The sequence below is a fragment of the Calliopsis andreniformis genome, chromosome 7, assembly GCF_051401765.1.
Source record: "Calliopsis andreniformis isolate RMS-2024a chromosome 7, iyCalAndr_principal, whole genome shotgun sequence".
In the NCBI taxonomy this organism is placed as follows: Eukaryota; Metazoa; Arthropoda; class Insecta; order Hymenoptera; family Andrenidae; genus Calliopsis; species Calliopsis andreniformis.
The window spans coordinates 12297088-12320548 of NC_135068.1; the positions used below are offsets into that span (position 1 = coordinate 12297088).

The 23461-nt window shown below is 42.3% G+C and overlaps 5 protein-coding genes across 7 annotated transcripts; 3 read left to right on the forward strand and 2 right to left on the reverse strand.

Moving 5' to 3' along the window:
* Positions 1-117: 117 nt before the first annotated feature.
* On the reverse strand, positions 118-22216 carry LOC143181658 (adenosine 5'-monophosphoramidase HINT3). 2 transcript variants are annotated; one of them, XR_013002313.1, is made up of 5 exons: positions 21690-22216; positions 21441-21558; positions 21121-21314; positions 20896-21047; positions 118-494 (listed from the first exon to the last, which is right to left on the reverse strand). XR_013002313.1 is itself a non-coding variant. In XM_076382187.1 (4 exons), exons 1-4 carry the CDS (start codon positions 21762-21764, stop codon positions 21009-21011), a joined length of 426 nt encoding a protein of 141 aa, XP_076238302.1. In that variant the 5' UTR covers positions 21765-22216; the 3' UTR covers positions 20737-21008. The 2 variants fall into 2 exon arrangements, 1 of the variants encoding a protein (XP_076238302.1); XM_076382187.1 differs by lacking the exon at positions 118-494 and having other exon boundaries at positions 20737-21047.
* On the forward strand, positions 399-3804 carry LOC143181653 (dipeptidase 1). Its single transcript, XM_076382181.1, has 8 exons — positions 399-523; positions 773-899; positions 1546-1717; positions 1783-2220; positions 2340-2598; positions 2738-2822; positions 2894-2969; positions 3452-3804. Exons 1-8 carry the CDS (start codon positions 440-442, stop codon positions 3684-3686), a joined length of 1476 nt encoding a protein of 491 aa, XP_076238296.1. The 5' UTR covers positions 399-439; the 3' UTR covers positions 3687-3804.
* On the forward strand, positions 6496-16048 carry LOC143181652 (neprilysin-11). Its single transcript, XM_076382180.1, has 17 exons — positions 6496-6723; positions 8085-8127; positions 10999-11066; positions 11349-11527; positions 11664-11909; positions 12022-12227; positions 12352-12528; positions 12608-12706; positions 12767-12911; positions 13018-13232; positions 13293-13469; positions 13555-13717; positions 14924-14972; positions 15097-15164; positions 15236-15372; positions 15456-15620; positions 15872-16048. Exons 2-17 carry the CDS (start codon positions 8116-8118, stop codon positions 16046-16048), a joined length of 2283 nt encoding a protein of 760 aa, XP_076238295.1. The 5' UTR covers positions 6496-6723; positions 8085-8115.
* On the reverse strand, positions 15942-18351 carry LOC143181654 (p21-activated protein kinase-interacting protein 1-like). 2 transcript variants are annotated; one of them, XM_076382183.1, is made up of 4 exons: positions 18114-18351; positions 17844-18006; positions 16378-17622; positions 15942-16081 (listed from the first exon to the last, which is right to left on the reverse strand). In XM_076382183.1, exons 1-3 carry the CDS (start codon positions 18210-18212, stop codon positions 16412-16414), a joined length of 1473 nt encoding a protein of 490 aa, XP_076238298.1. In that variant the 5' UTR covers positions 18213-18351; the 3' UTR covers positions 15942-16081; positions 16378-16411. The 2 variants fall into 2 exon arrangements, with proteins under 2 accessions (XP_076238298.1, XP_076238297.1); XM_076382182.1 differs by lacking the exon at positions 15942-16081 and having other exon boundaries at positions 16145-17622; positions 18114-18347.
* On the forward strand, positions 19293-20876 carry LOC143181656 (mitochondrial enolase superfamily member 1). Its single transcript, XM_076382184.1, has 4 exons — positions 19293-19513; positions 19582-19736; positions 19798-20381; positions 20442-20876. Exons 1-4 carry the CDS (start codon positions 19418-19420, stop codon positions 20738-20740), a joined length of 1134 nt encoding a protein of 377 aa, XP_076238299.1. The 5' UTR covers positions 19293-19417; the 3' UTR covers positions 20741-20876.
* Positions 22217-23461: the final 1245 nt, after the last annotated feature.

A 23461-nucleotide genomic window follows, 5' to 3' on the forward strand; every position in this document is an offset into this window, starting at 1 on the left:
ACATTTTTAGAAAAAGTAGCTTAAAATTGATAGAGTATAGAGATGTCTTAAAAACGTTTTAGGCATCCAGTAAAGACCTAGAAAAATAGATATTTTATTTAAAAAAGAACGAATGAGGAGTACAAAATAAGAAGTGAGGACCAGAAGTTCCAATAGGATTGGTACAGTAAATTGTAGACTATAAGTTGGAGACTATGGACCAAAGAGGAAGCTGGGCCTCAGAGAGGATTATAAATCTCTTATTGGGAATTTTTTGATCAATTTTTCTTCGACTGTCGATTTTATGAAATTTTTTCGATTTGAAAGGTCCTCGCGATGTCGGGTCGATACGGGGATTGGCGCATGCGTTAGTATTTCGCGAATTCAGACGCTCCCTTTAGTATTTACCGTCCCGAGGCACTTGCTGGAGCAACAGAGCGGTCGCTGAAGGGAGGAAACGATGTTCGAGCTTTACGGCGTGAATAAGGACAGCATGGTCTATCGTTCCCCGCCTCCTAGAAGAAAAGAAGTCGATATTCTGGAGGTAGACAGAGCTTTCGTTTATGCCAATCCCTGGTTAATTATTCTATTAGCTTTTTCGCTTCATTGTTGCTTGTGATGAGAGCTTTTGGAGAGCAAAGTGAGGAAAATACTCTCTGACTACAATTTAACGCTAATGTTTTCTTTCTAGTGTTTTCTTCTTAAAAATAATCCTTAATTAAAATAAGAATTAGCTTCCTGTTAATGATTAATCACGAGCCCCTAGAATTAGTATTTAAATATCATTTCACAGACTTGTTTACAACTCTCATCGCCAGAGCTGATGAGGAAGTTGCCTAATGGCGACGCCATGCACCACTCCAAGGACCCTGGAGTCTCCACCTCCTTGGACAAGGACAAGGATCCTCCAAGGGAAAGTGGTACGTCCAAATTACAAGCTTAATATCAATCCATTGTGACGCCTGGAGAATGAATTACAGGAGGGACCTAGATCCCACGGTCCACCTCTGTCTTTTCCCTAATTTCGACTTATCAGAGCCTCCAATTTGTATGAAAAGTGAAAAGATAATAGAGGAGACCTTCAATTCGAGTTTCGACGCGGTTTCTAGTTCCTTCATGGATCGACGATCCCCAAACAAATTCACTATTCAATACTGATCAACAGTGATCACAGGACTTCACTGGGCCATGGAGAGGATTCTTCATGGTCCAGGAGGCTCGACAAGAGGATGTGAAAGAAAGAGACAGTAGAAAAGAGGATAGGAAAGCGTTTCCTGGGCTTGCTAGTGACGCATCAGTAAGGCTACCCAGTAGACCCTGCCTTGGACGCAGAGATGGTCAGGTCAGGTCAGAAATGGTATCTGAAGGAAAAGATAGCTAGGTGACTACTTCCAGGAAATTGATAGATAAGAGAAAATCCTTCTACAAACGAAGTATTGGAGGAGGTACCACCACAAAATCTTCTCTCTAAACCACCATTACCTAACACCACAGTTGTTATCTTAATCCCATTTCTCTAACTCTATTTATAAAAATCCTTATCTAAAAGAACCTTCCATCACGCAGGCAGAAGCGTCTTAAGAAGATGGATAGTGATGGCAGGCTTCTTCTTCCTGGGATGTGCCTTGATCGCTGGCGTGGGCTTGCCCCTAGCGCTAGAACTCCGCAGCTCACACTTACTAGAAGCCAGACTCCAAGTGGTCAGAAGAATGCTGTCAGAAATCCCTCTGATCGATGGGTAGGCAACGCTTCCCCAGTCCCCAATCACCTGTCCATATAGTATCTCACTTGTCCACGTTCCAGGCACAACGACTTTGCCTGGAACCTGCGCAAGCATCGAGGGAGCACCAAGATAGAGGACTTCCCTTTCGACGAGAACTTATCGAGGAACGAGAGCTGGGGCTCCCAGTGGCAGACAGACTTAGTGAGGCTGCGCCAGGGGATCGTGGGAGGACAGTTCTGGTCAGTGTACGTCCCCTGCGAGGCTCAGTGGCTGGACCCAGTTCGTTTAACCCTGGAGCAGATCGACGTAGTGCGCAGACTGGCCTCCAGGTACCCGAAAAGGATCAGGCTGGTGGCCAGCAGCAAGGAGCTGGAGAAGGCGCACAAGGATGGAGTGATCGGCAGCTTGGTAGGCATCGAGGGTGGACACAGTATTGGCACGTCCATGGCGGTGCTGAGGAGCTTCCATCGACTGGGAGCGAGATACATGACTCTGACCCACAAGTGCAACACTCCTTGGTAAAACCTCCTGACCCTAAAAACAATTCTGTTCTTAGAAATGGTACTTAAGAAGATCAAAAGACTCAAGAAGAATTGGGTCTGGGTTGTTATTAGAGATTGGTTTCCTTTGATCCCAGGGCAGACTCTTGTTCAGTGGAGGACCCGAATGCTGATGCCTCCCTGGACTTCCACAGCGATGGGTTATCAGCGTTTGGCAAGGCAGTGGTCAGGGAGCTGAACCGACTGGGGATGCTGGTGGATCTGTCCCACGTGTCGGTAAGGACCATGAGGGACGCTCTGGCAGTGACCAAGGCACCAGTGATCTTCTCCCACAGCGCTGCCAGGGCTCTCTGTAATTCCTCCAGCAACGTTCCAGATGACGTGCTTCGCAATTTGGTGAGGAAGAAAGCTAATCGAATTCTGCTTTCTCTCGTTCTTGTTGGATGCACGATGGAATACTCTTCCTTAGAATGACTGCAGCTGACAGAAGTCAATGGAGGACTGATAGCCACTATTAGCGTCTTTCTTTTTTCAGTCAGTGAACGGTGGTCTGGTTATGGTCAGCTTCGACAGCGCTCATCTGAGCTGCGGCGATAAGGCTTCCATGTACGACGTCATAGGTGAGCCAATACTGTCGAATACTCAGCCAAGAATGATTTTATCACTCCTGAATGACTCGGTCCCTTTGCAGCCCACATCAATCACATTCGGCGAGTGGCTGGCGTGAACCATGTGGGCCTTGGTGCAGGCTACGACGGTATACTAAAGTTAGTGTGATTTTATCAGAGCGTAGCTTTCATGTCAGTTTCATGAATCCAAGCTTTGTCTGTGTTTAATCAGATCACTGTCGAAGTAATTAATAGCTGGGAACACGTGTGGTGAACCTCAGAATGATAGAGTTGAGGGAGATTAATTTGAAAAATAGCCTAGTTTTGGTAGTAGGCCCTAGGAGGTCTTAATAGGTCTGTAGTGGGTCCTAGGGGGTGCTAGGAAGTTCCTATGAGGCCCTAGGAAGTCCCAGAAGACCTAGTAGATCCCTACTAGCTCTCTAGTAGACCCTAGTAGGCCCTAGTAGGTCCGTAGTAGACCCCAGACAGTCCACTAGATCTGTAGTGGGACCTGGGAAGTCCTAGTACATCCCTAGTAGGTTCCTAGTATATTTTTAGACTCCTACTTTTTCTCAAATTATTCTGTGAACCTGTCTCCCTACTCTGCCACTTAAAAACACTTTCAAGCTAAATTCTTTCAGTCCCCCAGTGGAGCTGCCAGACGTCTCTGGTTACCCTCTCTTGTTAGCTGAACTGACAAGGGACAGGCGGTGGTCAGCGTCAGACATTAAGAAGCTGGTCGGTGGGAACCTGCTGCGAGTGTTCAAGGAAGTGGAAAGCCACGCAGCGGCGGTTTCTCATCAATTTCCATCAGAGGAGCTGATTCCTGAGGAGCTGATCGAAGACACAGCCTACTGCAAGTACCGCGACGCGTGAAACTCGGAAACGACTATCGTCTCGGTATCTGCAGTCACTCAAGAGACCACGCTGTCTCTCACGGTTTCATCTTTGTACCTGGATTGCTCTGTTTTACATTTTTAATAAAGGCAGTCACGGATTCCCTGTGTCTTTTTCCATCGCCTCCCCACCAGGTCTCAGTTTCAGTTTATTTCTACGATGATTGCCAGCGAGATGGAGCTGAGATTGTGGCTGGTCCATCTTCAGGATGACGCTGGCGATCATCGTCTAAGTGGAACTATCTATCGGCGTTGGTAACGAGCGCGGACAAATTCCAGTTGATTGCCCTGTTTAATTTAAGCCATTCGAAAGTACCCAAAGTGGCACCGGGAAGTTCAATTGGACCTGATCGTTCTTCAAGGTATGAAGTGTCGATTTATTGGTTCACACTTTGAAGAGTCCTCAAGTTTAATCAAATCAAAATTAGAGATAAAGTTTCTGCTAACATTCTCTAAGAAGAGGGCTCTGAGATCCTCGAAGAGGAGCATCCAAGGTTGATTTAAATAATTCTTCGAAGGCAAATAAATAAAGTTTCCATTGTTCCATGCACGATCACAATCGCATGATTTACGATGATCGATGTTATGAAAGAGAAGAGAAAAATATCGTGAAGGTTGCACTTGATAGCTGCTTCCTTATAACGAAGACTTTGTCTCAGACGCATGCGTCAACGCATGCTTTTTGTTCGCTAAATTATGTATGCTTCGCGTTTTCTCAGTAGATACTTCTTTCCTCGAGTGATTTACAATTAATCGCTCACGGATGATGATTAACATGGTGACCTTGACCCTCTGACCCAAGTGTCTACTCAACTATAACTGAAGCATGCCAGAGCAGTCTGAAGCGAGTCTTGACGACGTTCTAATCGATCAATTAAACTTGACCAATTTTTCTCGAGCATTTCTTTCACTCAAGAGACCCAATAAAAAATCCACAATCTTTTAAGTCACAAAAAAATTTCGAAAAATTCAAGTCCCCCAAAATAAGCTTAAAAAGATTCCTCAAGGAGCTCAGAAGTTCCTATCGATATCTCCCCAGAAGCCTCGTTATCTTGTTCCCGAGCTAAAAAAAGCCTCGAAAGCAGTCTTTTTATAGCTCCAAAGATTGAGTTCCTCTGCGCGTGCGTGGGCGCGATGAGCGCGTGTTATCGAACCCGAAACGATTCAGCTAACGAAGTAATAGCGCGTAACGAGTTCGCCAGATCAAAGAGGCCAAGATAAATTGCAAGATCCTTGAGATAGGTCAGATTAGAATCAGGCCACGTTGGAAGCTCGCCGCAGACGTCCCTCGTTCGAAGCTCGCCGCCGAATGGCGCTCTTCGCTGGCTCGCTGGGCGTTTTGAATCGTCCTGGCCGAGGATGACCGAGCGTGCACGAAGTCTGACGATCTCTGGCGCGGCAGGGGCGTACGCAGCCGCGCGAGGGCCCGCGAGAATTGAATTTCGAATTGAAATGGAGATCACGCGCATTAATTCGTATCTCAAATACTTTTCTCGATATTTAATCTGTATTTTAATTTACTTTTTTACCGACGATGGCATGCTAGTTAAGGAATGTTTGTGATGCGAGGGTGAAAGATTAAGCGCGTGAATAATGTCAAAGAGAGAAATTGTACCCATTAAATGTCGCGATTAGCGGAATGACTGTCATTGATTTTAATTAATTGCTGAGATCATTGGTTAATTACCGTCGCCTCGCGATTTCTCTTACGTAGAATAGCATTCTTGAGGATGAAATTATGTTCGCTGCTTCGATATCTAAGTAGTGCAAATTCTAATGAGCGAGTTGGGTGATTAGTTAATAGGCGTGATTAGGTCTGTTTTAAGAGTTCAGAAGCTTGATCAGTGATTAGTTTATTGTATAAGAAAGATTTTCTGGGTTTCTTAATAATTATTGTTAGATTTTCTGTGACAATCTTTTGTTATTTTAAGTTAAATAAGTTTGACGAAAATGATGAGGGGGTCGAAGGAAAGAGATAGAAATAGAATATTTTTTAAGGAGATCACATTATTTATAATTAGTGACAGAAGATTGGGAGAAATAAAATTGATAAAATTATAAGCTTAGGCTTCCGAACTGAGTCTCATGTTCAAGCAACCGATACCCTAAGACGCTAGCAGTTGCATCTTATCAGCAGGTCTAAGGTCTTTCAATTACATTCTGACCAGCGATAAATGTGAAACAAGATCGCGTTTCTATGCTGGTGTCCGATAATAGATGCAGCAGCTCTCGCAGGCGATTGATAAGCGTAAATAACATGCTTCACGCGCTTCTAGGCGACAGCAGTATCAATATTTACATTACCCAAAAAATAACAAATTAGTATTAATTAATCCATAAAAATTAATCGTTCATTTCTTCAGCCTTGTCTACAAAAAAAAAGAAGAAAAAAGATACTAAACAGGCCCAGGAAGGGAAAAGGGACCCATGGAACTGGGCCCACTAGGCCCCTCCTGTCTCCTATAGTCCCACCAACAAAGTACTATATAAAAAAGGTAGAATTTCCATCAAAATCAATTCTCTATTTTTCTATCCATGTCAAGAAAGTAAAGAAGGGACCCAGAAACTGGGCCCACGAACCTCCTATCCGCTATAGACTCGCCAACCTTCTCAATTCTACGAGGAGAAACAGTTGTAGAAGCGAGGAAGCAGATGAAACCTGATTTAGCGATAAAGAGACGAAGATGATCCGTTCCTGGACGCCAGTATCATGGCGCGGAAGTGGTAGGGGATTCGAAGATTACGCTCGCTGGTTCGCGAGCCGAAAGATCAGTTTGGTTTACTATAGGTTCCGCGTCGCGTTCTTCCGCGGGATTCGGAAGCACGGATGCTAGATAAAAATCGCGGCTCGCCGAGAGGAGCGCAGAGATCCTCGAAGACGTCTCCATCTGTGCCCTTCTCATCTCTTCAAGCCGAGAGATCCTCCAAGGAACGAGGAAGCAAGAAGGATCACACAAACGGGGAACAGTTTACTATGCATCTGTAAGGAGACAATAGCCTTCGAGAAGCAGAAACAGGTGAGTGACTGCGTGTGGAGACGATGAGATACAGGGTTTTCTCACTATGAGCTCGCTGGGTGATGCAGATGCTGAGTCTGAAGGGAAGAAATGGGGTGTTTGATGAATGGTGTGGGGAGAATTTTTGTCGAGGAGGTCTCGAAAAGTGGAGGATTTTGGGAGGAAAAAATGCAGGCCTGTTCAATTTTTTTTGAGCTTATTTAAGCTCATCGTTGTATGTACTTACGAGATTATAGAAAGTAGTGACTACAAATTTATTTATAAATTACATTTCCCTGAATTTATTAAAAGATCTACTTTGATAATTTTCACAGTAATTATTAGTCACCATCACCACCCCCAGTCTAATATAATAAATTCTCTCTATAGTCTCACATCTCATTTACTTCATTCGTAGCCTTACACAGAAGCTAAAATATTTGTTTCTCTCAAAAAGTCCAAAAATTGCTAAGCCTCGTATTTATAATACCTCGTTCCCAATTCCTCTGAAAAAACAAAGAACAATGAGCAGCGTCTGCGCTCCTCAGCATCCGTCAGACACGTGTTTCTCGTATCAGCTCGGAGCAACAGCCGCGTTTTCTCGTTTACATTAACTTCCCGCGGAAAGACCGTAAAAATAGCCGCGGCTAATTTCGAGCGTCTCGCGCGATACACTTTTTCACAAGTGTCTGCATTTTCCCCTTCAGCCACCCTCCATCTCTCCCTCCTCCACCCCCGAGCGATATAAATATTGAGGGCGTATTAGAATTGAGCGTGTCTAGCCTTCGATACCGATTTACTCCGCTGGCAGACGACCAAGGGAAGCGTCGAAGAATTTGACAGGGAGGCTGGCCAGCGATTCGCGCGATTTACGACCGCCAACGAGCTGGAGTGCGCTTGAAATCTCGCGAGACACTTCGCCGCGCGAGAGAAACACGATTCGCGAACGTGGGCTTTGAGGCGAGCCGCGAATTCTCCAGAAGACGCTTTGAGGATCCGCGAATGTGCTGAAAAAAGAGGAGACAGAAGGATTTACTGCTCTAGGGATTTTTTTTCCTGTCTTTTAGCGTCATATTTTGGGGAGGATAAAAATGGGTGGAGGTGTGTTGAGTATTAAGATGTCACCCTCTTAATGAACAGACTTTTTTTAATTTAGAGTCCAGAATATAGAATTCTTTTTGGGTGGGGTGGTCTTGAGAGTGATAATTTGATTGTGAGATAAAAGATTTGCTGAGGACTGTCAGTTAAGAGGAGAGCACAAGCTGATACTATTAAAAAGTAGAATAGTACTCTAGGAAGCACTCTCCAGTGAAATGCAAAACGTGATGCGTCACTGCTGCATCGATCATCGAGAAGAACCTATCGATAATCCTTTGTTCCAGGTGGTCGAACGGGAGAGGCAAAGCATAGAAGATGAGGTACAAGGTGAGTAGAAAAGCTGACGTTCCTTGCATAAGAATTTTGCATATTTTATATAGCACCTGTCGCGACTGAGAACAAACACTGTGGCATCTATGCATCCTACAATGCTTTCTGAGAATTCATTATTATTTTTTTCATAGAATTTTATTATAAAACTGATGCAACGAATGCATAACTCAGTCCCACAAGAACTGCGATCCTAGACTGACCAACAGAGCACAATTGGGAGCTTGAAGGTCCAATCGTATAGGTTTTCCAGCCATTCGTGTCGCTCCGACGAGAGACGAATTGGTTAAACTGACTGTGCATTTATGACGATAGAGAATGATATTTTTGTGATGATGGCCTCGTTGCGTCGCGAGGAGCAGGAACACGATCAGGATCGCGACTCGTCCCTGTGATATTCCTACGTCCAAGTCATTGAGCTTTCCTCTTCTTTTGTCTCGCGCGAAACGATTTGCATAAAACGAGCGGCAACGCCTTCGTTTGTTCGCGGAGATGATTCTGCGATGCGACAAGGGATCGTGATCGAGATTTCCTTTTTATTCTGGAGCACAATATTTCCTCGCTGTGAGCTTGTCGACAGCGAGATAAACTGGGTCCATAAATCAACTCTGATAGTAATAACTTCTCAGTGAAAAGTTGAAATTTAAGCTTGCCTCAATAAATGCACATAGTTTTGCTTCTGCTGGGACACATATCGAGGCTCCTTATTTTTTTCTATACTTTCCAACAGTATTATGCGTCGTCAGATGTTACACGAGACGATTCTTTATGGTGCCAGATTTAGATACCAAAATAAACACATCAGAAGCATCCTTTTCCTCGTTGTCATCAGCCACTTGTCCAAATTAAAAAAGATGGCAACCATGTTTGCTGGTTTTGCCGAGGAAGAACGACCGAGAGGCTACACACTAAAGGATAATTAAATTAACCGATTCGAGCAGACCGTGACGCCTCGCAGCGCGAATAGAAACGGCGATCACGTTCACGGTCAATATCGATTCCTTCCTTTCCAGTCTCGACAGTTTATTTATATCTTTTCCCTCGAAGGAGATCCTCGTGTGCTAGACGCTACTTTTTTACTCTGCCACATCTGTACACGTTTTCTATTGCATAAGTATTGAATGTATACTCATAAAGCAAAATTATGCAGGCCAGACTTCGAACAAATTTTCAAGAAATCGAGACACTGCGAAGTCAGGAGAATAAGTGCTAAGTTAGGCAGAGGTTTCAGTAGAACGAACCTCGAGTCAGACTCTTCGAACTAAGTAGAATAAGTCTCTAGCCAGACGCAGCAAATTCAGTAGAATAAATCCCAAGTCAGACACGTTTCACAAGAGCCTGAATCCCAATTTCCTCTTATTTGAATAAAAACAGACAAGTGAAGCATAGAATCTTCTACTTGAAATGGTGTCCAGAAACTGGAACCAGTGATAGGACCACCAAAGCCACCAATTGGAACTCCCTCTCCCGGAACTATGGTCACGGCTCAGGGACTCTTGAAGACCGCTGTCACTAATTTAGGATGGTGACAGTCTGAACCAGTAGTTGACTCGTTAATCGGGTCACCCATCGATCACAGTCTCTTTAATCTTCCTTTCTTTGGTCTAGACTGACACCACTATTACACTAGCCACACGTTATAGACTCGCGACTTATCGAGCGTGGATCCTGCAGGACACCAATTTCTGAAGAATTATCTCCAGTCTGACTTCCTCTTAAAATTACTTCGAGCTCCATTGCAACGAGCTTATAAGGAGATAGTAATTCCACCCAGGCACCGAGCAGAACTCTTCAATTGGGTCGCTTCTTCATCAGAAGGCTAACAGATCTTCCTTTCTTCAGCTCAGGCCAGAGCAATCGCCTTTTCTGTCACTCCACTCTTTGTAATCGTCGATTACGCGGTAACTAGTTTCGTTTTCAAAGCCGCTGCGGTTTCCTGAACGTATCCGTGCCAGGGCGATAGAACATCAATGGAGACTCGCTCTATTTGCAGACTTAGATTTAAGGTCGCGACCTACTTTGCAAGGATCCAGGTCCTTCGAGACAATCTGGGCCTAAAAAAGGCCACTTGCTGAGGAATTAATCTGATTAACGAGGCTTGTCGTTTTTGTACTGTTTTCACGCTATAGGCTTGTTGTTCACTGTCGAGCTTATAGCGTGAGACACTTTCTCAAGGTTCCAGTTCTTTCTCACTTCGATCTTGTACAAAATTATGAGCAATAGTATACGAAAATAGTGTTCTCTCACTGTTAATAATTTTGCAGTCTCTTATTGCAACTTATAGTGAATTCTAATGGATCTTCATGCTAGTTTAGGGTCCATTGACCTCAGGACACTTTGGACTTCCGTCACGTAGACAGTGGTCAAAATTTGGGAGGTCAAAGACATTCAATGATTTGTATTCAGAGCCATGATGGATTGTCCACACTCAGGGTCCATCGAGATCCATTATATCTTGGGAGCTGTGAAGTTCCTGTGACTCAGAATCCTCGGCAATAATTCTGATAATTGTAAAGGGAATCCCCAGCTGTTTCTTCTCAAAGAAATAAGAAGATAATTGTTCGTGATATTGTAAGATTCGTGCAGTTTTTCCTGGTAGGCATTATGGAAGAACAGGATATTGGTCACGAGAATAATAGTGAGATAATTCCCTGGATTCTGGGGCAAGGTGAAATCACCGATGTAACTCGCGTAACCTCACCGAAATGGGTGGTACTTCAATTAGTTGGCTGATTAGATTCTGGGCAATCTCAGTCTCACTGAGCCATAAATCCTGTGGTGCCAAAAACGACAGCCTTGTACAAATATAATTACCAAAAATAGTGAACATAATTATCCCTAGACGCTCTAACTTCTATTCTTTATCAGGTGACTGATCCAGAGGACCATGAGAGAGGCGTCGTTACAGAGACAAAAGGAAGCTCAATGCTGTCATGGTAATTAAAAAGAACTTAGGGTTCTTGGGCTGTGGGCTAATTACTGTGTCCAAATCCTCTTGTGACCATTTTACCATGATTCCTTATGCACAGTATCCCCTACACAATAAGACTTCCTTCAAGGCATAGTGATGGGACCAGATCATTTCTCGTCACTTTGGCTCATTTGATTAAGGGATACTTAGATTAACCCTTTCATCTTTTTTGAAGAAGTCTGACTCCTGTATTTTTTGCAACACGTTCGCAAACTTTTAATTCTGCCCACTGGACCTTCTTCAACAGGCCCTGCTCTCTCAAGGACGCAAAGGTCTCAAAAGGAAACAAGACCAGGCTGATGATAGTGGTGGGCCTGCTGACAGTGACCGTGGTTGCTCTGGTCGTGGCGCTGATAATTCAGCTAGCAGTGTTCCGCAAGGGAGAGTACAAAGAGATGTGCCAGAGCGAGGAGTGCGTGAAGACAGGTACCAGTAGCGACCAAGGTCTCCCTTCTTTCTCCTCATTTGTTGCACGCGGAAATGCCAGCTTACGTAACTCGCGATTACAGCGATTAATTCCATCTTCGACGATCATCAGCGATAATGATCTGTTTATCCTCAGCGGCCAGGGTGATCGAGGCGATGAACAGGTCCGTGGATCCCTGTCAGGACTTCTACAGGTTTGCTTGTGGTGGCTGGATCGCCAAGAATCCTATTCCCCAAAGCCAGACCTCTTGGGACCAGCTGAGTCTGCTCACTGAGCAGCTGTTGAAGAATCTGAGGATCCTGCTGGAGGAGAATGATAGGGAGGATGATCTCAGGCCTGTGAAGCTGGCTAGGGCTCTGTATAGGACTTGTATGGACACTGGTGAGGGAGTGGTTGATGGTTTAAGGGAGGTCTATTTTTGGGAACCACTCTTTTTGAAATCTGTAGAAGTGGCTTCCCACCTTAAGATTCTAATCGCCTCTTCTCTTCTCAGACAGCATAGAAGCTTTAGGACTAAAACCAATCCACGAGACTCTAGAGAAGCTTGGTCTACCAAGGGACCCTCCCATAGACAAGGAAATCACATCCCTGGACATTGCAGAAGTCGCTGGAACAGCGCAGAGACTCCTAGGCTTGGACCTCTTCCTGAACTTCCACATCTGCGAATATGTCAAAGACACGACGAAGAAAAGGATGACGGTAAACCCTTTCTGTCTTCACATAGCTATGAAAAATCTTTTCTATCTCCACATGGCCATGACAAATCTTGATCTTTAATTCTCACTGAAATCTTCTATGCTAAAATGAAGCTTCTGACTTGCAGATAGAACAAGTGTCCCCAGGGTTCAGCGAGCGCTACCTAGTCGATGTCCAGCGATTCCAATCGGAACTAAACGAGTACAAGAAGTACATAAAATCGATGGTGGAGCTCGCTGGTGCTGGGAACAAGAGTGAAGCGTTTGCAAAGGAGATCCTGGACTTCAGCACAGAGATAGCAAAAGTAGGTAACTGTCTGCTCTCGATCTTTGGGCAAGCGTGGATGAATAAAAAAGTTCCAAAATGAGTTCCTTTCTTCCCAGATCATGGAGACTCCAGAGGAGCTGCGCAGCGATAATCACGTTTTCTATGATGTATCAGTCGATGATTTGCAGCGTCTCACAGACTTGCACGTGCAACAGGTGAGGCAATGACTCTGTCTCGCGTGTTGGCATGAGTTAAGGCTTTTCTGGCTGTTACAGTGGAACTGGACGAAGTATGTGGAGGCTGTGTTCGACGACACAAACGTGACGATCAGCACTGCTAGGGATCGACTGTCTGTGGTGAGTCTTCGATACCTGCAGAAGCTGACTCAACTGCTGGCAGTGACGCCTCCCATCACCATAGGTGCGTTCCATTTCCCTCGAAATAGGAAGATTCCTCTGCATTCAGTACCAACTGAGGTTACACTCCTAAATCAATAGAATCCTAATGCAAATGAATAATATTTCAGCTCGATTCGTGTGGTGGAGCGTCTACTCAACAGTGGCACCTCTGACCTTGCAGAAGTTCCGCGACCTGGGTTTCATATTCCTTCAAAAGGTCTTCGATCTGAAGGAGAAGACGCCCAGGTGGAAAGCCTGCACAGGGAACGTGAACACAAATTTTGGGATGGCTCTGAGTTACATCTATGCGCAGAAATATTTTAATGATCAATCGCGGGAAAAGGTGCTAATTCGAATATCGATTTGTGCTTCCTTATTGTTCTAATTCACGATGCAATTTCAGGCTTTGGAAATGTTGATGGATATCAGAGCAGCGTTCAACGAGATGGTCACTGAGTTGGACTGGATGGACGCCAGCACGAAGGCTCGAGCACACACTAAGTTGCAGGCCATCAGACCATTCGTGGGGATCCCAGAGTGGATCACGAATGCTACGAGGCTTGAGAAATTTTACGAAGGAGTAAGGCACTTATACTTATAGACATAATCAGACTGCAGGTTTTTATGCACTTAGGAAAATTTTAAATGTGTAAATTAAATTGTAGGCTGAAGTTATACCAGGAAGACTATTCGATACCTTTATGAAGCTAATTAATCTGAGTGTGAAGAAGAGTTTGAGCGCTTTACGCCAGGTACCTGACAAAAATCGATGGATTTCAGCAGGGACCACAGTGAATGCCTTTTACAGTGCAGTTCTGAATTCAGTCAGTGAGTGTCTGCAACTAATTCTCACTTAACTACATTTTGTAGCAAAATTAGAGGACCATTATTTTGGATGAGAAATTGTCGATATTTGAGCTGCTGTAACTCCGACAAAAAAAATCGCAGAGGGATGAGCCCGGTCTCATTTTAAAGGGCAAAGCTTCTACTTTAACACCCCTGAGTTGAACTTTTCCGAAAAAAATCCTCCACTCCACGACCCGCCGCGAAAGAGAGGGTTGTTTTTCTCCGAATCTTTTTCAACTTCAGAGAACTGCCAGGAACTTGATAAATTTTTCTTGGAATATTTTCTGGTGGGACATTGAAGCTGGATCCCTCCCCTCTCGAACGAGACCTTGGCGAGCGATCTGCGATTTTTTTTCGCCGAGATATCGCGATCTGAATGAAAAGTGAGCCTGCAGCCTCTGAACCAGGCAGTGGTCCAGAGCCCCGAAAAAGTGGCTAATCTTTGAGCTGCTGTAACTCCGTCAAAAAAAATCGCAGGGAGGTGAGCCTGGTCTCATTTTAGAGGGCAAAGCTTCTACTTTAACACCCCTGAGTTGAACTTTTCCGAAAAAAATCCTCCGTTCCACGACCCGCCGCGAAAGAGAGGGTTGTTTTTCTCCGAATCTTTTTCAACTTCAGAGAACTGCCAGGAACTTGATAAATTTTTCTTGGAATATTTTCTGGTGGGACATTGAAACTGGATCCCTCCCCTCTCGAACGAGACCTTGGCGAGCGATCTGCGATTTTTTTTCGCCGAGATATCGCGATCTGAATGAAAAGTGAGCCTGCAGCCTCTGAACCAGGCAGTGGTCCAGAGCCCCGAAAAAGTGGCTAATCTTTGAGCTGCTGTAACTCCGTCAAAAAAAATCGCAGGGAGGTGAGCCTGGTCTCATTTTAAAGGGCAAAGCTTCTACTTTAACACCCCTGAGTTGAACTTTTCCGAAAAAAATCCTCCGTTCCACGACCCGCCGCGAAAGAGAGGGTTGTTTTTTCCCGAATCTTTTTCAACTTCAGAGAACTGCCAGGAACTTGATAAATTTTTTTTGCAATATTTTCGGGTGGGATATTGAAGCTGGATCCCTCTCCTGTCGAATGAGATCTTGGCGAGCGATCTGCAATTTTTTTTCGCAAGGTTACAGCAGCTCAAATATCGACAATTTTTCCGACCCAAAATGGTATATTTTACATATTTTATGAATTCATTTCCAGCCTTCCCTGCAGGCATTCTACACCCCCCTTTCTATGGCAATGGTTTGGAGTACGTATACTTATAATAATACAATATTTAGAATCAAATCCCAAGAGACAGAGGAAACAATATAAGAACACTTACATAAAAATCTGCAGTCAACTTCTACTTATAAAATTAATTTCTGAACCAGGTCCATCAACTACGGCGCCATAGGAGCCATCATGGGTCACGAGCTAACTCACGGGTTTGACAATCAAGGTACCCAAATACCGAGTCACTTGTCAATTAACTCATCCCACTGTTTGCAATCACAATTTTCCCCTTATTAGGTCGCAACTACGACGAACATGGCAACCTTCGACAATGGTGGAGCCAGGAGACGTTGCAACATTACCACAAGAAAGTCGAGTGTATAATCAAACAGTACAGCAACTATCACTTGCCCGAGCTGGGTAATAATTTCACGGTGAGTGTCGCCCTTGCGATAAAGAGAATTATGCCAAGGTGGCAGCTGCTGGTTGACTAAATTAATCGTTTGTTGCTGCTTAGGTAAATGGCATTAATACACAGGGAGAGAACATAGCTGACAATGGTGGTATAAGAGAAGCTTTCAGGGCGTATCGAAGGCTGAAGATGAGAAACAGTAGTCAGCAGGCTTTGCCTGGCCTTGCTAAGTACAGTCAAGAACAGCTGTTCTTCTTGGGCTTCGCGCAGGTAAGTACAGCAAAGATTAAATGTGATACTATGAGACTTGAATATGGTATCCAGAGCCTTTGAAGGGTCAAAGGTCAACTCCCAGTGCCTAAAGTATCGACCAATATTTATTTGGTTTCCCATGAATAAAGCTACATGCCAGTGTCACATTCAGTGTTTATATTTAATAGTAGTCTTTGAATTACGAATGATTTTTGGTAGTAGCGTAAACAATACGATGCTATTCTAAATACACAATATTCATTGTACAGGTCTGGTGTGGGAATTACACAAATGGCGCCCTAAAATCGAAGCTGGTACAAGAGGTCCACGCACCGAATCACTTCAGAGTCATTGGAACCCTGTCGAACAACGCTGACTTCGCGAAAGCGTGGAACTGTCCAGTTGGGAGTCCCATGAACCCACCTCACAAGTGTATCTTGTGGTAAATGTTCCATGGAGTGCATCACCAATTTTATACTCTACGCACAAAAGACTTAATGAACTTACTGTTCTTAAACGTCTTCGTACACGATACATTTCTGATAAAATTGAGTCGGTGAGTTGGAGGACAGTGCAAGCCCAAAATTAGAATTTTTCAAGGAATCTGAGAATTACAGATGTGGTTTTGTACTGCTCTTCAACTCACCTTAGTCGTAAGGAGTCGCGAACAGACTGATCTTGTAGGAACTAGCGCGTAACTTAATATACTCGTAGATACTATTTTCAATTATGATTTGCGATCTGTAAATATTATGGAGAATATAACTTTTCGAACCTGATGTCGCAATCATCGAATACCTTCCCTTCGTTCACTGTTTTTTCTTTTTCTTTTTTAAAATCGCTCCACTCTCCTCTGCCACTGTCTTCTTTTTCTTTTTCTTGGGGGGAACGTCGTCACTTTCTTCCAGTTGCCTCAATTTCTTCTTCAATTTCCTCATTACATTGACCTTCGAGCTCTTCTCGCTGGATTTCATCTTCTTTAATGGCAGGTTCTCACTTTCGTCTGTCTCTTTCCTCTTTTCATTAGAGTTATTATTATTTGTGTCTTCCACAGTCCACAGTTTACTCCTCTTCGTAGGAATCTCGCCTGCGTCGTCTTCTCTCTTCTTCTTCTTCAGGATCGCCTTGTTCTTCTTCCTGGCTGGGGGATTCGACTCAGAATCTTCCATGCTCCTCCTCTTCTTCTTCTTCTTCTTCTTGTCTTTCTGAGAATCCTCGATGGGCGTCACCTCCCAGTCGCCCTCCTGTTCCACAATAACCTCTTGCCTTAATCTGAACTTCCTCTTTTCTTTCTCTTCTAGCTCCTCCTCTGACTTAACTTCTGTGTCGCGAACGAGATTCGCGCAGGGCATGGCAAGGGACAAGCAGGTTATCCTGGCGCCACAATTAACGCTCTGCAGCATGTCTAGTTTGTGTCTGCTGTACCTCCAGAGCTTGATCTCTCCAGAACTGGAAGCAGTAACCAACAGATCATCCTTGAACGCCATGCATTTCACTCTAATATCGTGTGCAATAGCTTCGACAGTTGGCACAGAGGTTTCCAGATCATAGAACTTAATTTGCCCATTCTCCAGACCCACAGCGATTAAATCATCCCTCAAGAACTCCACGCAGATGATCTTCGAGTCCAGTTTTATTTCACTGTCTATTCCAGCTAGTTCTACTGAGTATATATCTATCCTCTGATTCACAGCCAACAAGTATTTCTCGCCATTCGGGCTCCATTTGAGGACAGTAACGTTTGCTGCGTCTAGTTTTAATCTGGGAGCCAGATTCGTGGCGTAAGCCTGTCTCCCTTTTACCAAGTTCCAAGTTCTAAGTATCCCATCTGCTCCAGTAGACAAGGCAATCTTTCCTGTTGGGTGAATGGCTAGGGTATTCACTGCTAAGCCTTTGTGCGGCTTTTGCCAGTGTTTCTCTATCTGCCAGTTGCCACATCTGATAGCTGCTATGGTTCCATCGTTACTGCAGGTGAACAGATGGGATGCTTCTGGACTGAATGTGACACAGTTTACTGTATCTGTATGGAACACATAAAGAATATGAATGATATATTTCGAGAATACAGAATACAGGTATGTATACAGAGTCTCGGGCGAGTCAGGGAACACTGGGCAAAGAGGAGGTGTTTACAAAGTCTCTTGGAGTCATTTTAAAGGCGAATCCTCTGCTCTTACATGCCTAAATTGGATTTCCACAAAGATTTTTCTAAGCTACGATAAGTAAAGATAGATCACTTACTGTTATGGTGTATTAATCTGCCAGATTCCACTCTGTACCGCATGTCATACAAATAAACAGAGTCGTCAGCCCCTCCAGAAGCCAAATAGTGTTTGTTACTAGCAATACTGCGTACACTGTTGAGGTGACTCCGAGTTGCAAAAGTCCTCTCCATTTTGTATTCCTAAAAATTTGTGAAATACTTATAGCTAAAGAGCCTGCGCTTATTTTTCACAATTCTCAGAGACGTAACACGTGAAATATTAATTAAAAAAGAAGTGTTTCACTTACGTTGACAATATTGTTTACTTTGTAGCCGAGCAAGTACTGCTCGTAAGTCCCCACGATTATCTCGAATGGATCAGGCATGTTTGAGTCTAGACACACCATTTTGACGAAGTTTTTGATTTACTCAGAAAACAGTGATTCTTATTTAACACGTGTGTTCCAGAACTGATTTGACGCACAACTGATTGGCCATTACTACCGGTGTCACACGTGAACGATACATGCGCAGATGCACAATTGCGACAGTTCTAGAACATCTGAACTGTTCGCTGTAGGTGTCGCTGGGCGACTGGAAAATTTGCGGGACAGACATGAACGCGAATACTGTAGATTTGAAAAGACGCTAGAATTACAAATTAGGCGCTTCGAGCGGCATCTGCCAACTTGGCGGGAGAATTTTTGAAATTTAAATTTAAATCCACCATTCTGGCGGGAGTATTTTTGAAACTTAAATTGATTTAAAAAATGTATAACAAGTAACTTAACTAATTTTTAACTTTCTTATTAGTGGATCATTAGTTATTTTTCAAAGTAAAAGGACGTATATTACAGTAGCTTTTTTTAATTAACTGCTGCAGTTAGCAGATAAAATATAAATTGTTTTCAAGTTTTTCTGTAATATACTCCTCTCTTCTAAACATCCAATTAACTATTAATAACAAAGCTATATCATTCTCCAAATAAGAAAATGAAAACAATGAGAGACAATAGATTATGTAACTTTTTGATTTATGTACTGCTCTGATCCTCCTATCAGAGTGCCCTGCTTATCAAATAATATTATTTTGCACAGAGGAGTAGAGATAACACCCGTGCTTGAGTGTTTATGTAATATAATAAAACGAATGTAGCTAAAGTGTTCTGATAAGTTAAATTCATAAGTATCTCGCGGAAAATTTCATTTGCTACTTAGGAATTGTAATTCCCAGTGAGCTACTGTCTAAAAATCATCACAGAAAAAATGGAAATCTTAATTACAGAGGTCGATGTAAAAGATGTAAGGTTTCCCACATCACTTTTGGCGGATGGAAGTGATGCTATGGTAAGTTTATTTTTTTGCATTTGCTTAAAATAAAGTAGGCTTAATATTTTTTCTTAATGAAGTGGTTTAATTGCAGCACATTGATCCCGATTATTCGTGCGCATATGTAACAGTAAAGACCAATAATGGAATCGAAGGATATGGACTAACATTCACTTTGGGAAGAGGAACAGAAGTTGGTCAGTATATTTCTATATTTGTTGCGATTATATCCTACTTAATACTCTTTTAAACATTTTTTTCAGTCGTCCAAGCATGCAAGTCCATGTTCTACTTGGTAAAAGGGCAAAACGTGAACGAGATTTTCGCCAACTTCGGCTCATTCTGGAGAAAACTGACCAGTGAATCACAATTACGATGGGTACTCTATATAAAACTCTTGTCAAATATTTTATCCATATCCTCCATTCAAAATTCATCCTATTATAGATTGGGCCAGAGAAAGGTGTTACTCATTTAGCCACAGCAGCCATAATAAATGCACTTTGGGACTTATGGGCCAGACTAGAGAACAAACCTGTTTGGAAACTCTTAACAGACCTCACTCCCGAACAATTAGTTTCCACAATAGACTTCAGATACATGTAAGTTGCCTATTAAAAAAGATCCCATTTTAAAACAAATTCACAATCCCTCTCCTTTCAGCACCGACGTTATCACGAAAGAAGAAGCCATAAAAATGCTCAAAAATAACGAAAAGGGGAAGAAAGAACGCGAGGAAATACTGAAAAAGAATGGCTACCCTGCATACACGACCCAAGTGGGTTGGCTTGGGTACAGCGACCAGAAGGTCAAAGATCTCTGCAAGAAGTTCTTAGACCTTGGTTTCACATCCTTCAAGGCAAAGGTTGGGCAGAATTTGGAAGACGATGTAAGAAGGTGCCAGGTAATACGGGACATAATAGGGTACGAGAACAAGCTAATGGTGGATGCAAACCAAGTCTGGGATGTTAATGAGTCGGTGGACTGGATGAAAGGACTGCTAAAATTTAAACCGACTTGGATCGAGGAACCAACGTCCCCAGACGACGTCCTGGGTCACGCTAAGATCGCTAATGAGTTAAGGCCTCATGGCGTGGGTGTTGCCACTGGCGAAATGTGCGCCAATCGCGTCATGTTCAAGCAATTCCTGCAAGCCAAAGCGATCGACTATTGTCAGATCGATTCTGCTAGGATAGGAGGAGTCAATGAAATATTGGCGGTGTATTTCATGGCGAAAAAAATGGGAGGTGAGTTTGATGAATAAAAAAAGGTAATTGGATAATTTAACACAATTTTTCCCCCATTAGTTCCTGTGTGCCCACACGCTGGAGGAATTGGTTTGTGTGAAATGGTTCAGCATCTTCAAATGTGGGATTTTATTTGTCTGAGTGGATCTACTGAAAATCGAGTAATAGAATACGTGGACCAGCAACACGAGCATTTTGAGCATCCTGTGAATGTTCAAAATGCTCATTACATGCCACCCACAGCGCCAGGATATTCGACCAGATTGAAGGAAGAGTGTATTAGAAACTATTCTTACCCTGATGGTAAAGAATGGAAAAATATGTACGAGAAAGGACTCTTCCAAAAGCTCTCTCACTGATGTATACAGAGTTGTATTAATTGTACAGTACATGTATCAACATAAATGTATTTTCCGCAAAAGCAAGATATATAAAAGATTTGGGAACCACAGCACACAAGATGTTTTTAAGAATGTTAAAATCTACATCTTACTTATACAAAATGAAAGTTTACCTTTCTATGTAGTAGATATCACAATTATTTTCACTTATGACGAACAAACCTCAGCCAGCCAAAGTTCCCTTCTAACTTTATTATAGACTTATGATAATAAATTATACTTCTCACTAACTATGTGATTGTAGATAATTCCTTACATAATTTATCTATAAAATACAATAACTGATGTCAGTAAAAGGTATGAAAATAAATAATTTTCTGTGCTCTAAGTATACGTACACTGACAAACCAGTAGGAGTCAGGTTTGAACATCAGTGAATTCATGAAAGTCATGTTGCATATTGGAGAAATAACGTGTAAGTGCAGATGATGCACGGTATTAAATGGTGGCCAATGAAATCCTGTGAGCGTAGCCTCAGGATCAAGGCCTTGCTTTTGCATTACTACATTCACCGTTGAACAAATTTTCTCATCTAAAATTATTATTGCTGTTAAATACACAGAAACAAGATTTCGAAGACAGACTTAGCACCACAACTACCAAAGCATATGTGTATCTTCTTAGCTCTAATGTTAATGGGAAATAAAGTGAAACTTACAAATTTCAGCATCTTGCTGTCTAAGTTCTTTCGCATTGCGAATGTGCTTGTTTGGCAGTATTAAGTAATGATGTGTGGAGGCAGGATTAATGTCTTTAATACAAGTCACATATTCATCCTATAAATAAAATAAAGATTAATAATCGAACATCGCTTATTGGTATTAGGAACTACTATCTACGCGCTGACATTAGATTAACAGTACGTTTTCGTGAATTGCATCTGACAGTAGAGGTTAAATCTGATTACCTCGTAGATTTTCTCGCTTGGTGCTTTGTTGCTTATAATTTTACAAAAAATACAGTCATCCACGCGAGTAGCCATGAAAATAATGTAGCAATTATACTGTCATTCGGTAGAAATTTTGTTTTCTTAGTATCTTTCCCTTTGGACTTTGGAGCTTCATTTAAATCGCCTAGTTAGTGGTTGGTAGAGGGGGTTGCCCATATACAGGGTGTTTCAAAATAGGTAACACAATTACTCCAAAAAAAATTATTTTTTTGTTGAACCTGTTTTTCGCTAAGTTTTTAAAAATAATAAATTAAAAAATTTGGGATCGAGTACTTTTTCAGCATAATTTTTTGGGGAAAATATTCTTGGATCTTTCTTCAACAAAAATTTGGGGAAATAATGGAAGTCGTTAACTTAAAATTGTATCACGTATTTTGAGACATCCTCTACAATAAAATGATAGCGCCAAGTTTAAATTTTGTTTGTACAAGCTCTTACAAAAATAAATTTCTGATAAACGTAAGAGAACAGAGATTAAAGAAGTGGCCAAGAAAACTGAATATTAAAGCTACTCGGTTCAACTACTCGGGATAATATTCATTTTCGACCAGACTTAGTGGCAAAAAGACTAACACAAAGCACGTGAACATGAACGAAACGTTTAGTCTTTTTTTTAAATTGCATTACTTTTTAATTTAAAATATATAAACTGTACATATATTTATAAGTGGTAAATATCCATATGTTTCTATATAATAGTTGTGAGCACGATAAATTAATAATAGATCTAACATATTTTTACACGTGGCAGTTGAGTTGAACCAGACAAAATCTGTGTTTTCAGAAATTGATAGAATCCGCAGATTCCCTGCGTGTCTCCCCGTTTTTTAAACGGTTGTCATATTTTCTTTTTTTATTTTTAAACGTATTCTACTCAGTCCTTTCTAAAAACACAAAAATGCAACATCCGTACGACCTAATTAAAGTACGTAAGACTTAGATACTTCGACTGGAAAATTAAAGAAGGGATGATGAGAAGGGAATCTCGAATTATTTAAAAAACGAAGTTTTACACGATTCTCCCTTTTTTCGTTTAACAGTATGATGAATAAGGCTTTTCAACAAATGAAGTATCTTTTTTCTTGAATTCAGAAGATCTTTGAATTCTTTTTGCACATGTTTCATATTGCAACAGAGTGATTTCAATGCATGGCGACTGCTGATCATTTTTCTGTGATCGCCCATGCAAGATTGCTCACGAATTTTCAGCATTTAAGCTAAACACAACAAATTCCGTTCAAAGAACGAGTATTGCTCTTTAAGGAAAAAAGTAATTGAACTTCAGCATCCACACTTCTTAATAAAATCTCAAAAGGGTACACATTAACCTCAATTTCCTCGGGAACAATCTCTCCCGCGTTACGTATTTAAATTTCGTAAATATAGATAAACCGTGTACGTGTGAATCGTGTACGTGTGTATGCGTATGCATCGTGTCATGTGCATGTGCGTGTTTTTCTCTCTTACGTTTCACAAATGCATAATTCTCATATATCTCATATCCTCGCTCGACTTACACACTAAAGTAGGTTTCGACCGGGATCCTCCCGCCTGTACAAGTGTTCTTTATAAATAATTCTTATAAATTATATATAATTAGTTTACGTTCCCGTCTCGACATAAAAATCATAACAATGTACAGAATATTCGCCCTTACGATAATTTCACCTTTAATACTGCGAGTTCTTCCTCCTTAACCCCCTTAAACCCCTGTCGCCCCCCACCCCCAC